The sequence below is a fragment of the Serinus canaria genome, chromosome 2, assembly GCF_022539315.1.
Source record: "Serinus canaria isolate serCan28SL12 chromosome 2, serCan2020, whole genome shotgun sequence".
In the NCBI taxonomy this organism is placed as follows: Eukaryota; Metazoa; Chordata; class Aves; order Passeriformes; family Fringillidae; genus Serinus; species Serinus canaria.
The window spans coordinates 15,445,465-15,468,608 of NC_066315.1; the positions used below are offsets into that span (position 1 = coordinate 15,445,465).

Here is a 23,144-nt window from a genome sequence, read left to right on the forward strand (position 1 = left end):
CTTTCTTTCTTTCTTTCTTTCTTTCTTTCTTTCTTTCGTTCTTTCTTTCTTTCTTCTTTCTTTCTTCTTTCTTCTTTCTTTCTTCTTTCTTTCTTTCTTTCTTCTTTCTTCTTTCTTTCTTTCTTTCTTTCTTTTTCTTCTTTCTTTCTTTCTTTCTTTCTTTCTTTCTTTCTTTCTTTCTTTTTCTTTCTTCTTCTCTATATCAATTAGATCTAGACCAGCAGTGATTTTTCAAATTACTGTTCAGGTTTCCAATAGTATATGGTGAGCTTCTCCTTCAGCTGCAAATGAGATTTTTAACATAGGAGTTTCTGGAATTAATTAAATGTGGTAGCATTAAAATGATGGAGAGGCCATGGATAGGAAAGGGTCTACTGATCTCTGATCTTCTGTGGGTTTGCTCTGGCTGTCACAATTCCCATGACTGAGATGTGGTATGGGGTGGCTTTTGGAGGTCAGATGAGGCATGGCTGGGAGCTGCACAGCACAGCATGTTCCTGGGTGAGAGAGAGCTATTTCAGCAGAGAGTGGCAAACTTTCGTTCACCATGAGGAAATCACTGCCTTTCCCAGGAAAGGGAATATGAATTTCCTCAGATCCCACCGAGGAAACAAAAACCCTGGGACAGATGAACTGCAACATACATTATTAGTGTTAAAATACTGAAGATCAGGCCAGAAAAGGCTATAACCAAATTCATTTGAAAGGGCTAAGCTGGATTCATGAGAGGGAGTCTAGCAGGGTTGGTATGTGTCTAATTTGTAACTTAACCCAGGCTTCAGTGATATGGAGACACTAGCTGTCAAACCTTCATGGATGCATAGAAAACATTTAACATGACTTAACAGGACTTTTTGAATCAAGTGATCTTGAAGTCTGTTTTCACAAGCTTTGCTGATAGTGTTTTCTTTATGGACCTTCCCCTGTGAAATTGTTGCCAAAACTCAGCAGGATGCAATTTCTTCTTCATGTACCCTGAGAATGTTCCCACTGCAGTTCTGTGGGGCTAATCTAATACTAGCAGATATCTAGTCTTTAACAGTCTTTAATCAAGTCCCATTTTTTCCGCCTATAAATGAGGAAAGAAGTATTTTCAGTTTCTGAGTTAAGGCACTTAGGAAACAGCAAGTGCAAAAAAAACAGAGCCTTGGGAAATCTGGGGGCCAGTGTCTGATGTATTATCATGCAAGCTGCATCACACAGAGCACTGACTCCAAGTTCTGTAATCACAGCTTTTATGAACTCCAGTAGCTGTAGTGTGCTTTGAAATCCTACCTGGATGCCAGATCCAAGTTAACCTAACCAGCTCAGTGGAATGAAACATATGGATATCATCCACCTTCAATAGAACCAAAAGTCTGTGGCAACTCTTTAAATGTGCAAACATTTTTGAAGACCATTGCCAGTTTTTCAATATCACAATTATTAGTCTAATGCTTAGACCTCTTCCACCTGCTTTGCAGCAATACAGAAACTCTGGTTTTTGCTCCAAAGACTTTATTTTCTGTACATATGGATCTCATGCAGGCAAGTCTGATGCTAGAATTAATAGTCTACCAATCATGTTAGCTTTTACTTTTCAGCATATGCTGATGCCATATTTCTGCAGCCAAGTTATCTATAGCATAATGGATAATATTGTCTGCTTCTAGTTTTCAAGTAATACTGGGAACACTTTAGATTTAACCAAAAGAACCTGACATAATTCTATGGTTTTGTTTTTGGCATTGCTTTCGTGGTTTAAAAACATTCCCAGTGCTCAGCTTTAAAACTCCTAATAGAGATTGGTTTGGGTATACCCAAAGTTTCCAGTCTCCATCATTATGTGCCAGCCTCACTCAAGGGATAGGCTGGTTTCCCATGACTTGCCTCAGAGCCTGGACCTTCTGTGCTGCCAGCCCAACACCAGGGTTGCTCTCACAGTGTCCAACCTGTTGCCTTGTACAGGGAATACTCGGGAGGACAGAGAAAGAGGGAATGTCCCTCACTGAATCTTTCTGGGGAGCAGACTAACTGTAGGACCCACTGCACTGCTGAACTGCCCTCCCAAAGCAGCTGTGTGGAGAAGAGCAGGCCCAGTGCCTCACCTGTGCTGGCAGACAGAGGAGCTGGCACATGCAGCATCTTGTGGCCCTCTCATGGTCCTTGCATGAGTTGGACTGTGTGCTGTCAAAGGAAAGTGCTGTGGAATGTTTTGTGGTGGTATGTTCCCCCTCCCATCCTGGAAAGATAAGTCACAGAGCAGGGGGAGTTCATCAAGTTCCATGTTTGTTGATCCAAGCAAGACAGAATGAACTAAGACTGATTTTACTTGGCTGGAAAGGGCTGAACAGCAGCTAATATTAATCACCACTCATGTGAAGCAGAGACATTGGTACTGAAAGAATTATAATTTAATGTGAACAGTAATAAAGTGTTCATGAATAATACATTTTAAATTATTACCTAGATATTGGCTGGCTGGAGTTCCAACCTTAGCCCATATTTCTCTGGCAGTATTTAACCTTGTCACTAATTTAGGGAATTAGAGGCACTTGAAATTCTAGCTGGAGGGGAAATATGGGTAGACTTCAAATACAACCCTTGTCTCATTCACTCACTGTTTTCCTTTTGCTCATATAAAGGAGAATAACAGATAAAAGAGAGTAACAGATAAAATGAAGTCTGTGAATGAAGTCCATAAAATTAAGTCTACACTGAGTCTAAGTCCTCTCCACACACTGAGATGGGCCTTCCACCAGCCCAGGCCATGCTGTGCCCATAGGAGCTCGTCAGAAGTGCAGGAGCTGTTTTCCTGTGATGCTGCAAGTACCTACAGCAGCACTTCTGCACTTCATTGTGTCCAATGCAGCAGACAGCATATTCAGCCCATCTCCTTTTAACTGTGAGAGTTTAGATTGGGATTCACATAGAAAACATCTCACTAGCCAGAATTTTCCAGGCCATGGATGGAGGAGGCAGATAACACTGTAACTCATAGGCACGTAAAAGGACACACTTCCCTTTTCCCATTGAAAGCACAAGTAGATGTATCCATTTCCAACACCCCTAGCACTTTGCAGGTACCTTCTGCACAGCTGCTTCTTGCAGCACTGCCCCTCTAACAAGTGCTTTAGTAACACAGGGTACAGCTACAGATATTTCTGAATGGAGGTGTGGATTTGCAGTGTCAATGTAACTGCTAGTGCCAACTTCTTCCTCTTGCCTTGGAGCAAATTTCCCTTTATGGTTAGGGAACTTTTCACTTACCATAGGCCATGAATGGGATCTTGCTGTGGAAAACGTGATGTACATGCATCTCCCCACAGCCACTTGTTTGTATAGCTGTACCTTTAGAAATAAGACTGCAACCCAAGTAGGGTTTGACAAGAGTCCTGCTGCTGCCCAAACAATGCTTTCAAAGGACTTTCAAACGTGTCATGAGGGATTTGTAATTTGTTTTGCCATACAAACCTCTGTGGCACCCATTTCAGCCTGGGTCTGAAACAGAGTTTGTGGTTAAAAACACTGTGCAGCTGTAATACAACAACAGAGCAGTTCCTCTGACTAATGCTGGCCACAGTCCTAGGGTCTTTTCTCTTGCTTTCTCAGCCACACCCTTCCCTGAAATCTCCTTCTGGGTAATGCAGCTGACTGCAAGTCCATGGGGTTAGTCTATAACTGCAAAATTATTTTCCAGACCACAACATTTACAGTTTGATATCTAGATAAAGAGTGACTAATTTTTGACTCATGAGTAATGCCTGACCTTACTGATGTGCCCCCAGCTGGTTTTGAACTATCAGGGGAAATACTCATCCTCAAATTCCCAAGCACCATAGATGTCATGTAGCTGTCACCAGAATGACAAATGAGCACCCACACATCCCTCCCCTGATGCACCCCAAAATGCTGTGGCCTTTCAGAAGCTGAAACATCTGCAGCCTTTCTCCTAGGCTTGAGTGTACACACAGGTGAAAGCTGTTACCTTTCTTGCAGCAGCTGTACACACAGCTCCTGTATGGTCACCCCTGCCCTGCCAAGCCATGCTGTGCAGGACTGTGCATGAACTCAGGATTGTGTTAGGGTTAAGAACAGACATTGTGTGCAGGATGTGTTCTGTTTTTATCACAATATTTTGAAAGTAAGGGAATGCATGAGAATACATATTTGCTGCAACCCAATAAATTCCCTCTTTTTTTGTTTTAATAAGAAAACCACAAAGTCTGCAGCTAAATATTCCCCAAAGTTTTTGAAATTTCCCCCAAACTGAAGCTCGTGTACAATCCAGGCACTTTCACAAAACTAAGGCAATAAAAAAGTTGAATCATTAACATGGTGCAGAAGCCAAGTTTCAGATGAATGTGTTGAAAATGTTCATACTTTAGACATCTTTTCCTCCTTACCGGTAGGAAACCACGTAACTTATGGAAAGAAGGTGGAACAGCACATGGTAAACATGGAAAAACTTCAGTAGTTCTTCTCACTTTTCAGAGATCTCCCTTTAGCAAACTTGCAGTCCACCTTGCAGTCCACTAGAGTGCCTATGTGCTGCAGTTCAAGTGATAAAAATCCACAGGAACAGGTGTCTCTTGGCCAAGCATTCCAGTAAGTAAAATTTATTGTTTTAATATTCCCTTCTCCAATTTCTCAAGCAAGGAATCTTCCATCACTAAATCAACGTGACCCAGACTGGTGCAGGAAGACAGAGAACAGGACAAGTGCAGACTTTCAAAAATTAAAATAGAGTCAAAGAAGTCCTCTGCAATACTGAGTTTTACTATGGTACCAAGATGACTTAAGACAGCTACCCTGGGAGGTCAACAGAAGAAGGAGGTAACAAGAAAAGCTTATTACTGGTATCATTATGACAAGAACGGGTGAAAATCATCCTAGACTTGAAACAATCTGATTCTTCCACGGCAGTACCTTCATCACATTGGTCACAGATGAGGGCAGGAGGGTTTGAGGGTGAACATTAGGTTTGTGCTTTGCTGCTTTCTCTGTTCCCAGGGCCAGAAAGGATAAGAGCATCACCTATCACGTGTCCACTGGCAATTTCTCAGTGTTAAAGAGAAAACTGGGCTTGGCAACACCCTGTGTCTTATGGATGGCCCAAATATCCTTGCCAAGGGAGAGGACAGAAATAGCAGCTTCATTCTTCCCACATCACCTATCCATGTAGGAGTCACTAGATCTGCCCCTCCCTGTGAGTGGTCCATCCAGCTTCTACAGGATACCTGGAAGTGCTTTATTCCTGGTAATGCTAAAGGAGAGTAGTGTCTTATGGTATGTAGTGCACAGAAACAGGGTAAAAAAATGAACCAGAGGGTTTACAATGTAATTAAAGGGTTTAATTCTTTACATACACTGTAAAACTGAAAATCCAAGCTAGGTGCATTTGAAAACAAAGCAAACCAGATAAACGTGAGCTGTTTCATGCTAGACTATAGGTATATTTATGTAGAAGACTGAACAAATAAATTAATGGTTTTTTTCTTATAATGTTAATACTCCCAAGAACACTGGAGATCCCAGCAAAGTCATCTGGATGGGGATATAATGCAGTGCAGATGTGAAAGTGCTTGAAGGGAAAGAGGGAGCATCCAAGCCTTTCCCAAGACTCTCCTAACACCCTTATGACAGTGATCTGCCTCAGTGTTGTTGTTGGCATGGTTCACTTAGCAGCCATCACATCCCAGCTTCATAATTGAAGCTACAGTCCCAATTCATTAAAAGAAGATTTACTGGTGTTAGGAGGGTTTTGTCATAGATTTTGTTTTCATAAATGAGGCTCTCTAGTGCATGTGATTTACAGAGGAAAGAAAAATCTGAATTATGGGGAGAATTGCCTGTGAGCAAGGTTCTTGGACTGAGAATAGTTTGGTATGGAAATGTGACACAAATCTGGAGAAGGAATTCAATCTCTCCTCTTACCTGCTGACATCCCAGGAGATGTCTCAGTAAGACAAAACCACACTGGGCTTGTTGTGCTGCTCTGTACAACACTCTGCTCCTTCTACTCTCCAGGGGAACTCACAAGGAACAAGGGAGTCCCAACTCCCTCTGCTCACTGCCTCCCCAGTGTAGCTCTCCTGTCTCCAAGAATCACTCAGCTAAATGCTGAGGCCCTGTAGACGTCTTCTACACTTGGAGTGACTTGCCAGCCAGACTGGTAAGTACAACCCAGCAAGATTAGCAAGGGGAGCTGCAGCTCTAGTGCGAGTGGCTGTGGGAGCCACAATGCAAGAGATGTGTGGGATGTCTGGGTATGGCATAATAATTGATAATGGCAATAATAAATAATGGCATAATAAATAATAATAGCAAGCGGGGACCTGGTCAGTGCAAGCAGCTGAGTCTTGAGCATGTCTCATCCTAAATGGGTGTCTAAAACAACAGGCTCTCCAATAACCCCCCTCTTTTCATTGCCCATCAAGGGAGTCAGAGTGCTGACTGGACCCAGTTGAGGTGAAGTTCCTCCATGGGTCCTGATTCAAGCCTAATTGCAACCTTGCTGCTGCCCATGGGGCTCAATACAAACAGCACAGCTATGTACAGTGCTGTCTGTGCTGGCAGAAGCAATGCAACGACTCAATCAATCCAGGTGGGGAAATCCTGAGGACAGACCAAAACTTTTCTAGTCTCCTTCCCTCTTCTCTGTCCCCTAAAAACAGTTTATGACCATTAGCTTTTATGTCTAGAGTGCAAAGCAATTGAGTAAAAATTCCTGTCCTTTCACTGAACTTTTATATTTGTTATTAAAAGACAAGTAAATTATTTTACAAAAAAATGTGGAAGTTTCTAATTTTTATGAGTTTTTATACTCTCAAAATTCATAAAAGGCTATAATGTGATTAACAAAGCCAGTGAGTAATTGTATAAGGAACCATTGTACAACTTAGTATCAGACATGTTGGAGCTGGTCAAAATCCACAACAGCCAGGAGTTAACAGACCTATAGAAGTGAACAAGGGAAACTGTTACTTGTTTTGATTATTATGTGATGTTATAAGCATTTTGCTCTTGCCGATCTGATATGCTGCAGGGTGTTCTGTATACAACCAAGCAATTTCCCTGGCCAGATTTTGTATGTACAAATGATTATCTGGAAACATTCTTTCACATCTTTACTTAGTGATATCATATAGGCCAAAAAAGTGTGTTGGCTTTTTAATAACAAGGAAGTGTGAAGTGAAGCATTTACTGCCTTTAAGTTGTTCATACTTGTCTAGGAATCGGGAGCTGTTTTCCAGAGGCCCTGCAGGTGTCCAAGTGCACATTGAATTTGACATCTATTGTTTGTGCCAAGCAGTAGATTTCTGAGGAACAATTGGAAACATTCACAGAAAAGGGAAATTTTGGACTAGTGCAGTGGGAGTGATCTTACACAAAAACTGAAGCTAAATTTTACTTGCCCAGTGGGAGAACGAGGTGCTAAACCACCCTTATGAGTCATGAATTCATTCCTCATTCAGTGCCTAAATAGTGCATATTAGATATATGCTTAAATTGCTTTTGACCAGGGAGTTATCCACTGAGTAATTTTGATTAAGCAAAAATGTTGTAAATAGTCATAACTTGTTTGTGGTCAATTCACAAAGAAAAGAAAAAGTTAAACTATCCAAATATTATCTTTATTCCAAAAAGTTTATTCTGTTCTAATCACATGGCAACATTCAAGTATATCTAGTTAAACCCCACTGGCCAGCCATCAACAATAGAACATCAGGAAAATCAGCCTTGATGCTTCAAATCCATATTTTTCATTTGCAAACCAAGAACCATGTAGTAGAGGGGAAGAACCTGAATTTCAGATGCAAGCTGACTGGCAAAAAGCAGTCACCTTGGACAAACTCCACAGCAGTTGTTCCAGGGATCTGATGACTGAAAACTGTAGTTTTAGGTCAATCATATTTCATAACCCAGTTTCAAAGCTGGGCTTTTTCTGTGTGGAACAGTAAAACTAGGAAGAGATTAAGAAGCCTGCCTAATAATTAGCATTCCAGCCTGTCAGAGTCATATTATGGCACATAAAACTTCGATTAGATGAACAAACCAAAGGTTGCCAAGACAAGGATTCAAAAGCCAGGCGATACCAGAAATAAGGTCATTATGCTCAGTTTCAGAACTTTGAATGACACAGCCATGTTATCCTTCTGGGGGAGTCATCACTCTCCTCCACAGAAAACACATGTCCGTGAATGAAGATCCCATCTGTACTCACCAAGATAAATCATGAAAGCCAGAGCTTGCAAGAAAATTGATTTTTCTGTTTGACGTGTGTCTTTCCTGATTTTTCAGGATTTTTAAGCCTGGCACATCATCTACCCAAAGTACAGCTACCACCGGCTTTCAGTGGTACCTCCCACCTCTTCAAAGACTGCTTGAATGAAGTGCCCTGCATCACCTGGGACAGAGGGACAAGGACAGTCCATCTTCTTGGGACACTACTGTTCGTTCTATCCCTGTCCTTCCTGGCTGCAATATGTGCTTCCCTTCTGTTTGTGCTCAGAGAAGATGGACTCTAAGTTTCTAAAATCACAGTCTAAATGTACCTTGAAAATTGCTCCGGTCTTTCAAAGGCTGTTCTTTTTTCTCCATGTTCTGCACTGTAGTCAGTTCTTTTTCCACACTGCAAGTCTTTTCCAAAGAATGGAAGAACTAAGTCATTCCATCACCCATACAAGAAAGACCATTCAAGAATTTCAGGGCATGAAAAAACCAACATTTTTTGATCCTTGATGTGGATGTTGAAAGTAACTTAAGCTGAAAATCTCCTGCTGAAACATTTTTAAAAAGATTGTCAAAATCACAAACAGAAAGACTGGGGATTTATAAAAGAGAAAACTCTTCAACCCAAATAATGAGTAGTCTTGCTAGATCTCTCCAAAATAGCACTTTATGTAAGACCTAAAAGCATTTCTCTACACAGGGTTCAAAACTAATAAGCTAAGGACGGGTGTATTTTACAGACATAGGACTGTGGAGAATGCTCTACATCTTCCTCTAGACATTCACTGAGATTAGACTGACACCAAGAGTTGTACTGAACTAAAGCCACAGCCAAAAAGTGATAGAGTCTCTTACTTAATGTGAGTATCAAGATTCTTCAGACTGAAGAGTTGCTAGATCTCTGTTCTACACTAACAATCTGTAGGACTAGTTCACAGACCATAACTGGTCACTTATTAGATTAAGGTGAAAACAAACACTCATATAAATCACCTTCTTTCTTCCTATAGATAGCTTCTTCAAAATATTACTGTTCATTTGTAGAAAGCCCTGTTTGGAAGAGAAAGGAAAAGCATTACTTCGACACTATTTGTATGAGCATTGCCTCTCTTTACCTATTTTTCTGAGGGCTAAAATGTGGGAACTGAAACAGGAACTCCAAAAGGGTTCTGATTTAGATATCCAGTGTAAGGTATGCTTGAATATTTATCATTGTAAATTAAGTTTCAGGTTTTTGGCTTTATGCTCATGTCTATTCTTTTGAATTTAGTTTTCACTGATACAAGTTTTCCCCTAAAGTCTCTTGCACTGCAGGCAAAAGAGCCCCTCAAAGCTGTTTTGTGTAGACTTTTAGAACTGGCTTACATGCTAAGCAACACACACAGCTGTGGTAAAGGGCTCTAGGCTTTTGATCTTACAAAGAAAATAAAGGAATCTAAGTTTGAAGAACACTCATTTTATGCAAATAAATATGTGTAGAAAAACAGTGTAAGAAAATCTGTGCCCTTTAGAGGCCTGAGAAAGCAGCTGGTGTGGCTCTGCAGGAAGCAGCCTGCAGGTGCTGGGAACTGGCCAGAAGGTCAGACTTGCAGCTGCCGGACTCAGACCTGGCCTTTAGTGCAGTGGGAGCTGGAAGATGGGCCTGAGGAAGCAGTAGTTGTCCCTGAAGAGGGTTCCCTGGCTCCAAGCAGAAGAGGGCTGCTTGGCTCTTTCCATCACATGCAGATTTCTATCAGGATGGATTTTGTATTTCTCTTGTAAAAAAAAATATTTAATTTGAGAAATATTTATTTGAAGGTTGTGTCTGTCAGGCATTTCCTTCTAGGGCAGCCTGTGTTCTGATTTTGGTCAGTTGAGTAGAAAAAAGTCAGATAAATGCTTCTGGAGACCTGCAGAGGAGAGACTGATACATTTCTCATTTGAAACAATAGTAGCTTCTTTTTGCAGAACTTGTTCCTTTTTCAGTTTCTTTTTTTCTCCCCCTGCTATGATGACCACGGATTTTCTCCCTCTTCAACACCTTTCATATGAATACCCTACCTTATCAAAGGAAGTATTGGAAGCTCAGGGGAGAAGGGGAGACAAATAAATGCAGTTGCCATGTTTCTTTCCACCCAGGTAGATCTGGATTGCTTGCCCTTCATCTCCTTAGTCTGAAACTCCAAAGGGATTAACATAGGTATAAAAATTTATGCCATGCTGTGTGACTTGCTGTGTGAATTCCAAGGGCTGTGTAACAAGCCAAGGCTGACACAGTGCAGACAATGTGATGGCACTGCCTGCCTTTTGTGTCACTACAGAGAGGGAGCAAGGCACTTGCACATCTCCCAGGAAAGAGAGGAGGGGTAGACAGCTGGAAAAACAAATGCTTTAAGAAAAACAGATGACAAACAACAGAGAATACAGTCATGAATATGTAGTGCTAGTACAACATTTTTCTACCTTCAGATCTCAAAAGAGATCCACCACTTTATAAGATGGGAAGCACACAGAACACATTGCCATGTTCACCAAATGTGTTTACATCAGAATCAAGGGTGAAAAATTACCTCCATGCTACTGCACTCTTAAAACATTCCTTTTTCTTTCTCCCAGCCCATGTTGTGACATTTCAATATAAATGTCCCTGCCCCTATAACCGAGGTTCACTGAGTTCAAAGGTTGGAGAAAATCTAAGTTAGACTTGGAATTGAGAAGGATTTCAGGAACAAAAGGCGTTGATTTGGCAACAGCTCTTTCAAACTTAGACAAAAAATGTGTAAGTGATGGGTGAGGTTGATGAGCAGCTGAACAATTAATTATTCTATTCTGTGGGTGATCCCAGTCATCCTGGAACACAGCTCCCCATGAAAGAAATGCCAAGACACAGCTTTTCTCATCCAGAATGCCTAATCCCTTCCCAGTTATTCTTCAGCCATCTCCACCCAATCAACAATGAAGAACTAAGCCAACCTCCACAGACTTTTTAGCCCTCAAGCTATTTTCCATACAAGTGTGAAATGTCAAATTTGGTGGGTCTGAAACCACAGGATTGGAATGGGGCAAGTCAGTTGTAGTATCAAAGCTAAATGAGATTATGAGTTACATGTTTGTGACTGGAATATAGGATGGTTGGCATGAAAAGAGCTGTAGAGCTCTGGCTGCTCGGGTTTGGCAAGTGGGAAGAAACTGTTATAATAAGATACTGTTTTTAAAATTGAAGCAATTTTAAAAACAGTATCTTATTGCTCTGCTTCCATGAAAACCATCATTGGAATAAACCCTATGTCTTTTAAGTATTTGTTAAATAGAAAAGATTCTCCCTTGCCAGAAGAGTCCAGTAGCCCGAAGTATCTAAGTCCAACCTCACAATTTGGGTTTGTACCAGACAGAGAAAATTGTGGCTGCCATGCATTGACTTTTACTCCTTTTTTATTAAAATTTCAGGGAATGGCTTTCCTTCTAAAAAAATCCTATCTTGTATTAAAAAAAAATTGAAATTCAGTAGGACTAGGAGAAAGTGTCTGAATAGACTATTAGTTGGTATAGACTGAAGACTGATTACTGGCATTCCAGTTCAAAAAGAGGAAAGAATTAAAAACACAGGGTTTTGGCCAGAGTGCAAGGCGTGAATAAGATCAAGTCAGGTATGACACCAAGGGCAGGGAGGGATGGCTGTGGGAGGGATGGCAAGTAGGATGCTCTTAAGGGGTTTACTGAAGAGTCAAATGTTGCTGATGTTGTTTTGGCCAAAGTGAGAGTAGAGGTGTTTTGTTCAGAACCGAGAGCACATGCCAGTGAAGCAGACACAGAAGTTTTCAAAGGTCAGTGGTAGCTGGTGAATGTGGTGACACTGCTGAGTAATTTTGTTCATATTGTGATCACTTCCTAATCCTGGAAAATCCTCTTACAATGAAGTTGCGGGTCCCCCTGCCTTTGGGGAATCTGCTGAAGAAGAACTCACATGGCTCAGGGATGCTGAAAGGATAATCTGGTTGATGGCAGTAGATGGACTGGCCACCTAGAAGCAGGACAGCAGGTGCTGCAATGGGTGCCTCTGCAGATCTGACCAGAGTGCTGCAGTCAGCTACATCATCCCAGGTATGCCTATCCTAAGGAGACTTAAAATGGAAGTGGTTTAGCACAGGCGTAATTGATACCTGGTGTAATTCTTGGGGGGGTTGTGCAAGGCCAGGAGAGACTTCAATGATACTTGCGAGTTCCTTACAACTCAGGGTTTCCTATGATTCTATGACACATGCCCCACAGGTAAATTCCAGGAAGTGTGAGCTCTGTTGAAAGGTTTCCTGAAACTTTTGTCCCTATCCAGGTCTGCCAAATGATGCTTCTAACAGTATGTCACAGCCAGACCAAAAGGCTGACATACCGTATATATCTGCCCTCCCTACCCTCACCTCCCACCCTCCAGCTTTTTCTGTCCCTTGTCCAGGCTCCAGTTCAACAGCACTTGGACCCAAGTCCCGCCTGTCCCACCTGCCTGCCACCCTCCCCACCCTATCTCTGAATGCTCCCGCTAATCTTTCCTGCCTCAGCCTGTTTCCATGCCGGCTCCCCGCAGCCCGTGTCCCTCGGTGAGGGTGCCCGGCCGGGCACGGCCTCCCCCCGCCGCTCCCTGAGGCCGCGGGCAGCGCCCCCGGCGCCATTTCCCGGCCCGCAGGTGGCGCTGCTGCGCCGGGCGCGCGCCGGTCGCCTTTTGCCTCAGACCAGAGCACCAATATGAACAGAACAAAAGCGAAAAAAGCTGACTGACAACAATCTGACCACTGACCAACAATCTTTGGCGGAAAAGAAACAAACAGGTAGCCAGGAGCGGTGGCAACCTTCCCCCCACGGGAGCGGCGTGTGGCCTCCCGGGCGGCACGGCCGGGTGTGGGCAGCACGGGCTTTCCCCCGCGGGTTGTGGCCTAGGGTCGGGACACTCCTGAGGGGTTGGGGCAGCGGCGCATGACAAAGGTGACACGAAGTTAAGACAGACATCAGAGCCGTGACTTTTGTCTCTGCTGACGTGAGGAGGTTGAAAGGTGCCTGAGGAGGACGTGGAGAAGGAGATCTCTGCTGCCCTCCCAGCAATTTCTGCTGAGGAGGGCCGTGGCACCCGGCTGTCAGAGGGACCGTGCCCAGTGCAAGGGGGACACAGCAGCCACGTTCGGGTGGGTTTGTGGCTGGTGGGAGACCCGAGCTCAGCTGCAGGCATTCCAAACAACGCACTCTCCTGAAAGCAGCCTGTTTCTTTATTGCCCTGTCTGCACATTATTGAGGTGCTTTTACTCCCATCTCTATCTCTTTGCATCACCACCCATCATTTACATCTATTATGAACATCTTCAGTTATTTATATCGTTCAAATTTACTGACACTGCCTAAAAAAATCCTCAGGGCAGAGTTTTAGGAAATTGGTCAGGAATCTCAGAAACTGAGTCATTTGGGATGGGTTGAACTTTGCTTTTTTTTTCCTCCAGCTGCCTGCTGTGTGTTTGTCAGATAGGGATTGAACTGAGGAAGGGTCTTGGAGTTCAAACGCCTTCCCTGCTGCAGCGAGGTGGAGCATGGCACAGGATGCAGCTTATCACAGATAGCAGCTGTGTGTATCAGGGGTCTCCACTTCCCTCTCCCATGCTGTATGCTCGGCTCCCTGCCTCTCCCGTGCACGCTGTGTGAGAGGCTGGGGTAGGGGATGGATTTCAGACCCATTAACAGCTTTCCAGACAGCTAAAGTCAGTGTCACGGGGCACATCCTGCTGATTCAGCAGCAGAGGGCAGTTCCTATCTCAGGGGGAAGGAGAATAAAAAAGAAATAAATCTGCTTTGCCTCAGGAACCATGAGTTGCACCTTTCAACCCTGTCTGGGTGAAATGTGGACTTAGAAAACTATACTGCTTCACTTGCATAGCTAAAGCAGTGTAATTTCGAAGCCATTAACAAAACTGTACAGATATAAATGCAGTCCCAAGCATTTACCAACCACTGAACTTCAGCTGGAATAGGCACTCCAAAGAGCTGTGTCCGCACCAGGATTTCATGGTTTGAAAGGCTGAGGGTGGAGGGAATAAACCATGAATAACTGCTTTTGGGGTGGGGGGAAAAGGGGGTTTGCAAAGACCATTTCTGAAAGTTTGAAATCAATCCACCATTGTTTTGTTATTCCCATTCCTCCCAAATACTCTTTCTAAATCTTAGCAAAACATTATCCCAGGATTATTAAAACACCAACGACATACCCAATAATATTTTGATAATAAAACTGCAGTAAAAGGCACAATGTTCTCGATGAACATCCTCTTATTGCATGAGTTGACAAAATTCCTGAATTTTGTTTTTAACTTCTCCAGGAGAATAAAGGATGATTTTTACATAAGGAATGTTTCTGTTTAAAATCTATCCCAGGAACCTGGTGGCCTCTGTTTGCCTGTCCTGAATCACCTCCCTGTTGTGCCTGTGACCCCTGGGGGTAGGGAAAAGGGCTCTGTATTTTTGGCACGGTGCTGATATCCTTCAGGGGACTGTTGGCTGAAGTGTGAAAGCTGAGTAGGTTAAGGAGGCTGTTGCAGGAACACAGAGGTGTGTCTGCACTGAGAGGGAAAAGGAGCTGGAAAGTAATGCAGGAGGCAAAAAATGGTTTGTGGATACTTTTCAACCCCAGGCACTCAAGAGGAGGCTGAGAAGGGAAGGAAATAAGAAAAGCAGCATATCATGAACTGAAGAGAGCAGTGACATTTTACAGCAGCCGAAGATCCCCTCCACAGTGTTTGTACTCCTTTCATGTGGTGTTATCAGAGCTCTTTGGAAGAGTTTATTATCATGTTCCCTCAGACAGCAAGCAGACAGCCATCCTGTGACCCACATCCTGAGTTTTACAGCCCTCCTTGTCCTGTGCCATCTGGGATATTTATAGTGTGACCCACCACTGGGAGAGCAGAGGACTTCCTTTATACTCTAAACATTACGCTGCAATAATGAGAAAATGGGACAAATGACAAGCTTTCCTGCCCAAAAAATGTCATAACCCCCTGCCACTTCAAATGACGTGAGATGGCCGGGTTGCCACGCTCATGGCTCTGTGGGTTTCAGGGTACTGGTGGTGGTGTTGTGACTATGCTGAAAGGCTGAAGGCTGTACCTGGGGCAGTACATGGAAGAAAAGCCTAAATACGCTGCAGACTAAATCACACAGGGAAGGGGTAAGAGAAGCTGAAGCTCCCTGGTTAAGGCAACATCTGCCCACCCCTTCCCAAGGACTGGCTGTCAATGGCAAAGTGACAGCCAGTCCTTGGGAAGTACTACAGACTGTATGCTACAGAGCCATGGTACAGCACCTCAAAGAGATTTTAGAGTTTTTTCCTTTTATTTTTCCCCAGGAATTTGCCTTGATCTTAATTCTTGTTACAATAAGTGATCTTCTTTTAAGGGATAAAAGGAAGGAATTGGCTTCCTTCCTTTCTGCATCATCTCCTGAGGTATCACACTTCTGCAGGCTGGTGCTAGCACCTAACTGCATGAATGGTGCAAAGGGATTCCCCAGGGGGCTGTTTTTCTTTCCCCCAAGAGAGGGACGATTTTGAGAGATAAAATAGCTTTAATTGAACGTGGTAACATACCATTGTTGCCCAGAAAGGTCAAACAAAGGGGCTGTGAGAGGTCAGTGGGAGAGATAAAGAAGATGAGGTGTGTGGAGAGTAAGATAAGAGCTGAGGGTCTTATGTGATTATCAAGGGTCAGGCATTCATGGGCTAGAGTGGCAAAGGGTGAGTGAGCTTCTGGCTCTCCCAATTAGAGCTGGAGAGGGGGTGAAGGGAAGCAGTGCATCTGGGAGGGTTTTTGATTGACTTAGCAAGGAAACTTCTGAGTGAGAGCTGAGCAACCTCTGCTCATCCTTAGCCATCACTACACTTTCCCACTGATGTGCTTTGCAGGCCAGGGTGGGCCTGAGCACTGACAGATTTTCTTGGCAGAAGTTCAGGCTGTGTTGGCCAGCCCCAGTCCCTGCCTGGTAGCAGCAAGCAGAACATGTGCCCCCTGATGCATGCCATGAGAGTGCTGGCCAGGTGACATCCAGGAGCAAAAGTGAGAGATGGCTCCCTGCTGGAGGGGCTGGCATCAGCCTTGATACAACAGAGAGGGTGGGTGGTAGGAAGTGCAGAAATGTCTCTGCTCGAATGCTTTCACCTTTCCTACAGGGCTGTGTGTGGGTTCCCGAACATACGGCCAGCCCCTTTCTTCAAAATGTTGGGTCTCAATGTAACAGGAGAGTTTGGACCCTGGGCTTCTGCCTTTTGTAGCTAATAGCAAACGGGCCCATTCTGTTAGGTACATCTGCAAAAAGTAATGAACAACATGCTTGGATTGATTCAGGGAGCAAAACTAAGGAAAAGAGTAGAAACAAAAACCCCCATATATCAGCAATGGAAAAGAACTGCAAGCATTCTCCTGCCAGCAGAAGAAATGTAGGGAAATTGGTTTCTAGACTCAAATTGAGTAGAAGGTAGGATTATGCTGGACTAGAGATTTTTATACTTTAAGCCGGTGGTGAAGGAGAGGGTATAGTGAGATCACATTGGCTGGATGAGGAAGAGGAGAGCAAAACTGCCACAATGATTTCTATCTTCAGCCTCCCCAGATCTGTTGGGTCTTTTGTTCCACAGGTTTGTTGGTTACATGTGAGAGGTACTGGGATGAATCCACTGCTTCTACACAGCAATACATGAGAGTGTGACAGTAAGGTCTAACCTGCTTGTGAGCCAGTGACAAAAGACAGAGCTGCACGTTCTAGCCATGAGCAAACTACAGTTTTGCCTGGGGAAAAAAAAATTGTATTAACTTGATAACTTAGCTCTCTTGAAGTCCTATCAACACAGATACAGAACATGCCATTCTTTACGGCAACACAGCCAAAGTAAACTATCCCAGTGCCATATCAACTTTTGCAAAGGGAGGGGAAAACACTCACATGGAGTGGAAAATGCTCTGGTGGCGTAAGTTTGGCTGCTGCACATGGCTGGTTGCCAGGAAGTAAAGGAGGAATCTGCCCTCGCACAGAGGCAGAACACGCCCTACAGGTAGCAAACAAATGGAACACAACCTGGAAATGATTGTCTGTGCTGGTCTGAGACAGTGTGAATGTGGAAAGAAATTCTTTAAAATAAAAAAAATATCTGTACCTCATTCTGTAGACACCAGGTTTGGAAGTATCAGACCCCTGGAGAATACTGCAGCCTTTTAACACTTCACCAATACGTTTATCTTTCGTGAAGGCAGTGCAAAAATCAGAGCACATGCTCCATTTTACCGCATGATAACAACATCAACAACATCACTGAGTAGCGTACTCATGCAAAATCTTTATTTGGAAAATGTCTTGTCTTGAATAAAAGCACTCCTCTAGTTTACTTTTAAGCTCAGAAACAGTATTTGCATTTTGCAGGAAAAAAATACAAATAAAATTCTTAAAACACATTCATCTTCTGATATCATATAAATAGTATTACAATTGCTTACATTTATTTCCTCTATTTTTATCCCACTAAATCTGCCTGTGGAATAGTGAGAGAAGAAAACCAAGGCAATGACATAGTATTAGTTTTGGAGAAAGGCCACAGTATCTTAAAGACAGTGTGGAGAATTATCTGTATTGTATAAGGACAAAGACACATGGATATTGATTCACTGTCTAGCACACATATCTCCTTGTTTTCCAGGTCGGGAATGGCTTTCAGAATGGTTCTGATTATTTTCTCTGCTGATCCAGAGCTCTAAAGAAAGCTGAGATTGTGGCTGTTAAGGGTAGAAAGTTCCTCCTTCATTTTATGATATGTATGTTATTGTGGTTTCTCTTGGCTGGGAAATTTCATTTCTATTTCTAATCTCAGCCATGTGTCGGTCAATTCTGATTTAAGTTCCCTTCACCCTCTCCCTGCTGTGCAGCTCTGCATGCCATATTGCAAACATATTTTTCAGCATGGGTGGGAGGTAGCACTGTGGTTTGGGCTTTGCTATTGATATCAGGATTTCCCTTTTTCTTTGTTTGAAATATTCCTTTTTCTTTGAAAATAGAATTGATGGTAAACAGGTTTAATTTAGTCCACAGGGGAGGGACAGTGAACATTTTCATGCAAATTTGAATAAGAAATCACAATTTTCCAATTTTTCTAATTAATTCAGTGATATATTCATCATCTCATGAAATCTTCAGCTTAAACCTTTATTTAGATTATATAGAGGAATAGAAGTCTAAATTTTTTAGACTCCACTTGTAATTAAAATCCACTCCAGTAAATTAGGGCTCCAGAACTGTGGCTTATTGCCAGTGGAGGGAAATTAGGGGATTATTTGATCCTCAACCAAGAAAATACCAATGTCTTCCAAAAGGACAGCTTCACACAAAACATTCAAAAGTCTAACAAGCTGTCAGTTCTCTCCATTCTTTTTAGCACTGTTTTGTCTGTCTTCTTTGAGCTGAAGCCTCCTGCCAAGTAAAAATTCATTTCTCACATATACTTGCCTATCAGATTTTGAAGCTGGACAAAAGGACCCACTTGACAATTGCGAGAACTTTTATCCTTTAAAATGCAAGAACATTTGATTTCTGCATTTCTCCCAATCACTCCACTGTTCTTCTTTTCCTGAGAAAAGAGGCAGTGAAGAACATATCAACATTTTAACCCAAAGAGAAGGTTGAGCACTATAAAACTAATCTTCAGCTGGCTGTCCCTGTAGCAGAGGCAATAGGATGTTGATTCTAGATATTTATGTTGATTTGTGATACTAAACAGAAATATTTTGCAAAATTCCAATATTTATCCTTAAATAAGCTTTGATAGGAATGATTATTTTTCAAGGGTGAGAGGCTAATTCTGTGACTTTACAAATTTAAGCATTGCTGTCCTTCCTGTTTTCCCAGAATCATTGGATGTTTCAGTACAAAGACTTGCTCCCCACATCAGGAGCTGAGTCAAGGAAACTTGATGGTTTTGATACATGGTGCTGGTGTTTTCAATAAAGACAAACCTGTGGTATGAAATACAACAGCCCTTCTTATGCCTGGGGAAGGCTTCTTGAGTTAATATCTGATGAGTGATGCTTGGTCAGGTGGACTGTATCACTGAGCATTTCTGTCACCGAGGGTCTCAGCTCATTCAGAGGCATTTCCCTCCTTTGCTTTCTCATTCCCTTCTGTAGCTGTGGTGGTGGTGGCATCTCAAACACTGAAGAGCTCTGCTCAGACCGCACTTTGTCTAGTTCCAGACGACTCTAGCAAGGAGGTTCTTCAGGGAAACCAACGTCCCTCTGGCGCTCGGGAACCGCAGGAGGGAGCGCGCTGCCCTCCCCAGATGCACCGCCCTCGGTAGAGCCCGCCCGTCCCCCGCTCCCCATCCCAGCCCCGATCCCAGACCCGATCCCCGACCCGCTCCCCAACCTAGCCCCGTTCCCCCTGCCTCTGCCGCACCGGGAGAGGCCGTCCTGTCCCATCCGACAGTCCCGGAGTTCACGGGTGGCTTCTCTTCCTCATATAGGAAATAGAAGCCTGGAATGTCGTGTTCGATTTTATTTCCCTGCCACCAGCCGCTGTTACTGGTACCAGCCCCTCAGGATGTGACTGTCCCTTCTGGATTTCAACAGGGTAAAGGGAAGGAGATGGCAAGTCCTCTGTAGCCATCCAGGTCCCAAGTGTACCCATTAAACATTTTGTTAAATGTATGGATCAGTCAGGTTTGGGGGGGTTTTGCATGAATTTCTGAGAATGCTCATGAAACCAGGATCTTTCCCCAACCTCAGCTTCCTCAGCTATAACAGCATAACAGCAGCATGAGCTGGATACACAGCACATTGTAAAAACAATAGCTCTGCTCTTCCCCCTAGAATAAAGGCAGGGCTCCTCACTTTTCACTGGGCTTGCATTGCAGGAAGCACTGGAAGCAGCCTGCTGCATCCTCCACCTCTGCACCCGCTCAGCCCTGAGCTCCTGCTGTTGCCATTACCAGGGATGGCTATTGCCAAGACAGTTTTATGTACCTACTGAGACAGGCACTGTCAATCCCATTTACTGGTTTTTAACCATGTCTGGCATAAAAGGAGTTCTCTGTTGACTGCAAACTGACAAAAGGCTTCTGGAAAGGTGATTCAGCTATGGTACACTCCAGTCCATTCCAACAGCTGACCCATGGCATTGACACTATAGAAACACTGAGGCAGAATTGTTGAGAAAGCTGTACCCCATGGATTTCTAAGTTGTCTGTATCATAGTATCAAATTAAACTACCAATGCTGTTAGAGGAATTCATGATTTTTAAAAGAGTATCAACTCTGCTCCTTCATCCACTGGTCAGTCACATACTACTGCAAAACAAAGCTTACCCACTTTTTAGGTTTTCATTCTTTGGTTTTGGTCAATAAAACTTTCTCTGCAATATTGTTGCCTCTTCTTCTTCTTCTTTTTTTTTTTAAGATCTTGGATGTTTTTGTGCTTTGGAAAAGTAATTACTTGACATGACTGATGAAACAGATGCATTGCAGAATCAATAAACCTATTCCTATCAGAAGAAAATAAAATGCACAGAAAACTTCTGTTCCATGTAGGCATAAACAGAAGGTAATATGAATGCTTCTATGGGACAATTTACAGTTCTTCTGCAATCAAGGTTAAACTAAAACTTTCAATTAATTGCTATGCATGTCAGCTTCACTGGTTAGTAGGAAGATGAGAGTGGATGAAGTTCTTTCAGAATTGTTTTTTATGGGCAGAATTCAGGGGGGGAGGCACTATGGGAGAAACATGTTTAGCAGCTATTTACAATCCCTGGATGTCCTAGATGGTGATGAAGAGAGGTGAGTATAGAAAGAGTGGTAGGAACAGTTTGTCAACAAGTATTGCTACACAGCATGCGCAAGAGTTAATAAAAAAAAAATATATACCACATTTTCTTTTCAAGCAAGCTTTAAATAGTCCATATGTAACAGAATCATGTGTTACAGACAAGAAACTCTTGCTGCCAAAACACAGGATGAGTGTTTTTCCCGATCGTTCTTTCCAAATTACAGACTTAGGAAAAAATATTTCAAGAAATTACAAGATTTTAAAAAATAAAATTATGCTAAAACCCAGAGAAGGCCAATAGAATAGACTGCTGAAGTACATGAACAAGTCATCCGTAAAATGTTAGTACACAGGTACTTACAAAAAACTTACAGGAATGGACATAAAGGCTTTTAAGACACAGATAATTAGCAGGCTAATTCAGGATCAAAGGGCAGAATGCATAGGCTTTATTATAAATTCTGTAATTCATGCATTTGTGTGTGCAGATAAAATATATTTAAAGCCATGTATTTAAATGCCATCAAAAAGACACCTGAACTTCTCCCCAGCAACACCTGGTGACTTCAGGGAAGAACCTAGTTTTGCTTACTTTTGTGCACTGGCCTAATCCAAACTCATAATCTGTAAAAGGGAACAAAGTATAAGAAAGCAAGCAGGTATTTTATCTGAGCCACTCGGCAACACTGGGACAAAGATCCAACCCACTTTTTGGTGATCAGCGTCCCTGGAATGGAATGGCAGCAGCACCAGCCTGGAGAGTTCTCAGTGTGTTTCAGAAAGTGGCTCCAAGAAGAACAATCAAAAGGTTGAGTGGGGAAAATTAGAAATTACCCTGTGGTAGATGGATAGATAGATAGATAGATAGATAGATAGATAGATAGATAGATAGATAGATAGATAGATAGATAGATAGATAGATAGATAGATAGATAGATGGCTTTTTTTTCAGAGCAAAATAAAGTAGCACTACCAAGTAAGTGGCAATATGGTGCGTGCATTAAGATATATAAGTGAAATCTGCTTGGGGCACCTTCACTCAGAGAAATAAGTCTTCTTAAAATATAATTATAATAATTATAATAATAATAATACTTCTTTATACTTGCCACTTGTTAGCAATTGTTTACATCGTAGAAAAATAGATAGTATTCTGTAACAAGAAATATAGTTACTTTGTTAAAATGGGCTATTTTAAACCAGCTACTATTCTTTCATATAAAGAATTTCTAAACAGCAAAACAAAAACAGGTAATACCGAGTGCAAAACAGCCAGTGGTATACTTTGCATTGGTTTGAAACATAGTTGCCAGCTACTATAATTACATGTTCTGTACACTGTAGTACAAAAGTCTTCCATCTTTTAGAAGCTTTTGGGTTTTGTTTTTCTTCTTTATAGGTGGCAAGTATTTAATCCAAGTAAATTCAAACTCTGGAAGTCAGAGAGAATTTCACAATCAGTCTTTGCTATGATTCTTTCACATTCCTTTCCCCACACAGTGCAGCAGCACTTTCTACTTATGGCCAAAAATCCCTTAAGTTAAACAAAGTTTAGAATGTAGATACTTAGAAGTTCAGCTTATAGATTCACATTCTTTTAAAAATAATTTCACAAATTTCCCATGTTTACATTTACACCAATGTAACACCTCACTTGATGCATTTCATTATCCTTGCTAAAGACTGAAATAAAGTTTAGATGAAAACTCTTTGCCAGTGGTAGGTATTGTCTTAAAAACACTACAAAGCCAGATGGTTCCAATGTAGAAGTCGTTTTTCTGTGGTCTCTGCAACAGTTTCAGACATGAATAGCTAATTCCTAGTGGCAGTGGTAAAGGCATTATCAGTACACCATGAACATCACAAATGGAGACAATTTCCAAATGTTAAAGAACAAAAACCAAACAAAAAGCACCCAGAAAAAAATTCAGTGAAACATTCTTAGTAGAGCAGAAATTTCTCTATTCTCCTCTTCATTAATCTCACACCTTTTCAACTTTGGTGGGGTCATATGTATCTGGAAAAAAACCAAGAAAACACTATTAATAATGTACTGTGAAATCTAGTCAATATTTCTAGCTGTGGAAATGACACATTTTTTCCCTAGTTTTTTTTAAAAAAAA

General features: G+C 42.3%; 1 protein-coding gene across 2 annotated transcripts in view; it reads right to left on the reverse strand.

Moving 5' to 3' along the window:
* Window positions 1–17,909: 17,909 nt before the first annotated feature.
* Window positions 17,910–23,144, reverse strand: part of JCAD (junctional cadherin 5 associated) — a 63,310-nt gene continuing 58,075 nt past the window's right edge. For both annotated transcript variants that reach the window (XM_050970887.1, XM_030229955.2), the window contains one exon: window positions 17,910–23,038. In XM_050970887.1, the coding sequence (XP_050826844.1) occupies window positions 23,004–23,038 (35 nt within the window). In that variant the 3' untranslated portion in view covers window positions 17,910–23,003. The remainder of the gene's footprint in view (window positions 23,039–23,144) is intronic.